We start from the raw sequence: 2,469 nt of genomic DNA, 5'->3' as shown, positions 1-2,469 counted from the left end.
ATCCAAGGTAGTTGTCATGGCCAGAGTTGTCATGGAGACACAGTGGCGACCTTGTCAGTCAGAAAGTGGACTAATGGGGGCCTGTGTCAGGAGAACAGAAAGCAGGCTCTAATTAGAGCTCAGGACTCACCTGTCTCCACATCTGCATGGAACCAGTGATCACAGGATTTGTCCTGACCTTTGCAACTGGTTTTCCCATGCCTGAATATACATACGATCCATCTCTAGCAAATTGGTAATATACATACAATTCTTCATTTTCACACACACACACACATACACACACACACACACACACACACACACACACTCACACACACACACACACACACACACACACACACACACACACACACACACACACACACACACACACACACACACACACACACACACACACACACACACACACACACACACACACACACACACTCACTCACAAATGCAAACACACTGAAGACCAGCCTCATTCCCTCACTGCCTCTGTGAGGCATCGATCAGTGCCATCACTTGCCTCCACCCGTGGCTTGCGATTCTTCCTCTGGCCTCCCCCCTCCACCCAGGAGTTATGAATAACTGTCCCTCCGCTGGGAGCAGGGTCCACCTGTAGAAGGGATACTACCCTTTTCTTGACACGTGTTTTGAGGGCACGGCGCAGCTTCTGCCTGGTAAAGGCATAGAGCAGAGGGTGAAAAATAGTGGTTCCATAAGCCATCGCCAAGAAGCAGAGGCGCAGCCGCACCAGGCTGTCGCTGGGACCCATGCACAGGATCAGAACATTGACTGCAGACAGAGGGGCCCAGCAGCCCATGAAGGTGGATATGATGAGTAGAGACATTTTAAGGACCCGACGTTGACGTTCTCGACGGTCCCTGTGTCTGCGCACTGCCCTCCTCAAGGCGATGATAGCTGAAACCGAGGCCTGTACACCCATGGTGGAAGCAGGCTGTGGTGAAGTAGTCTGAGTTGAGGCTAAAGCTGGGGTTGGAGAAGCAGGGGTGGCGGGTGTGGTGGCGATAGGGGTTGTGGCAGCAGTACTGACAGTGGTGACTGTTGCTCCACTGTCAGACATCACCTGGGGCATGGAGGGGAGTGGTGGGGGTGATGTTGGTGTTGGGGTGGGAGAGGGAATGAGAGGAGGATGGGTGAGTTTCTGGTTCTGGTTGGAGGACACTACCTCTGTGGGCAGGCTCAGGTCCTTCTTCTTCTGCCTCCTGCAGCGTATCCTGCAGGTGGAGTCCTTTGCACGCGTACCCCTCATCATGTGGGAGCCTATGCGAATGTTTAGGGCCTGCAGGATCCTGGAGTAGGTGAACAACATGACAGCCACAGCGATGAAGAAGCATGGCACTTGGAGTAGCAAGTGGTAATACATAGCCAGTCCTGTGTAATACCCCTGCCCTCCTACGCACAGCAGTGTCCTGTTCTGCCATACTGGAGTCAGGTGGTGTAAAGGGGAGGAAGGATGAGTTGAAGGTAAAGAGGAAGGAGAGATGGAGGAATAAATGGGGGTCGATCCAGTGGTGAGCTCAGAGTCATTGTTTTGCCCTTCCGGCTCCTCATCCTCACCATCCTCAACCCTGGAAGAGAAGAAATCCCCCTCAAGGAAGGGCAGGAAGAAGACAGCCAGAGACACTGCCCACACTGCTGCCAGAAGCAGTGCTGCACGTCTGGGGGTCAGTAGACGACTGGCTGGACGCACTGAGATGTCATATCGGTCCAAACTGATCACTAGCACATTGACCGCTGTGGCCACACTCGTGAATGTGACACACGCCTCGTGAAAGCAACACAGCGTGGCCAGGCTGCCAACTCCACTTTCATTCGCTGGTAGCAGGATCACAGCCACAGTCAGTGGCAGACACAGCAGACAGACCAGTATGTCCAGCACATGGAGGTTGACTGTGACCAGGTTGCTGACTGAATCCACCAGGTTGGACTGAGCACAGTAGAGCACTAGTACCGTCAGGTTGCTGCTGAAGCCCAAAACTAACTCCAGCATCAGCACAGTGGTCAAAGACACCTGGAAGCCAAGGGGGTAGGGTGTGCTCCAGCCGTCCTCCACCCCCAACTCGCCCCCACCATTCAGCAGGCCTACCTCCTGACCATCACTGGTCTCCAGGAGGTCACGATAGCCTTCGGTCTCCATTGACGCCACAGCACTCTCTCACACATAGCAACAGCGGCCACCACGCCAGACCATGCTCTGTCTTTTTTTTCTTCTTCTGGCTCAAACGAGACAGTGACGAGGATGACGGCCAGATCGATGGTTGATTCTGTGAAAAAAAAATAGAAAAGAGACAGAAAGGAGAAGAGGAGTAGAAAGACAGACAGAGGACAAAGAAAGATCGAGCAGTTATCAGTCAGCTTGTCTCCTATTTACTCAAAGAAAAAACATTGCACAGCAAGTACACGTCAGACTTGTCAGATTTCACAAGTGGAGAGAAGCTATGAGTTGAAAAAAACGAG

The 2,469-nt window shown here is 52.7% G+C and overlaps 1 protein-coding gene across 1 annotated transcript; it reads right to left on the bottom strand.

Moving 5' to 3' along the window:
• Window positions 1-466: 466 nt before the first annotated feature.
• Window positions 467-2,149, bottom strand: LOC310966081 (G-protein coupled receptor 22; the record flags this gene model as incomplete). The annotated part of the gene is made up of 1 exon (XM_083939884.1): window positions 467-2,149. The coding sequence occupies one exon, from the start codon at window positions 2,147-2,149 to the stop codon at window positions 467-469; it is 1,683 nt and encodes a 560-aa protein (XP_083796010.1).
• Between the last annotated feature and the right edge of the window lie 320 nt (window positions 2,150-2,469).

This window comes from Echiichthys vipera, assembly GCF_963691815.1.
Source record: "Echiichthys vipera genome assembly, chromosome: X".
NCBI classification, from domain to species: Eukaryota; Metazoa; Chordata; class Actinopteri; order Perciformes; family Trachinidae; genus Echiichthys; species Echiichthys vipera.
This window is presented reverse-complemented; position numbering and strand designations above follow the sequence as displayed.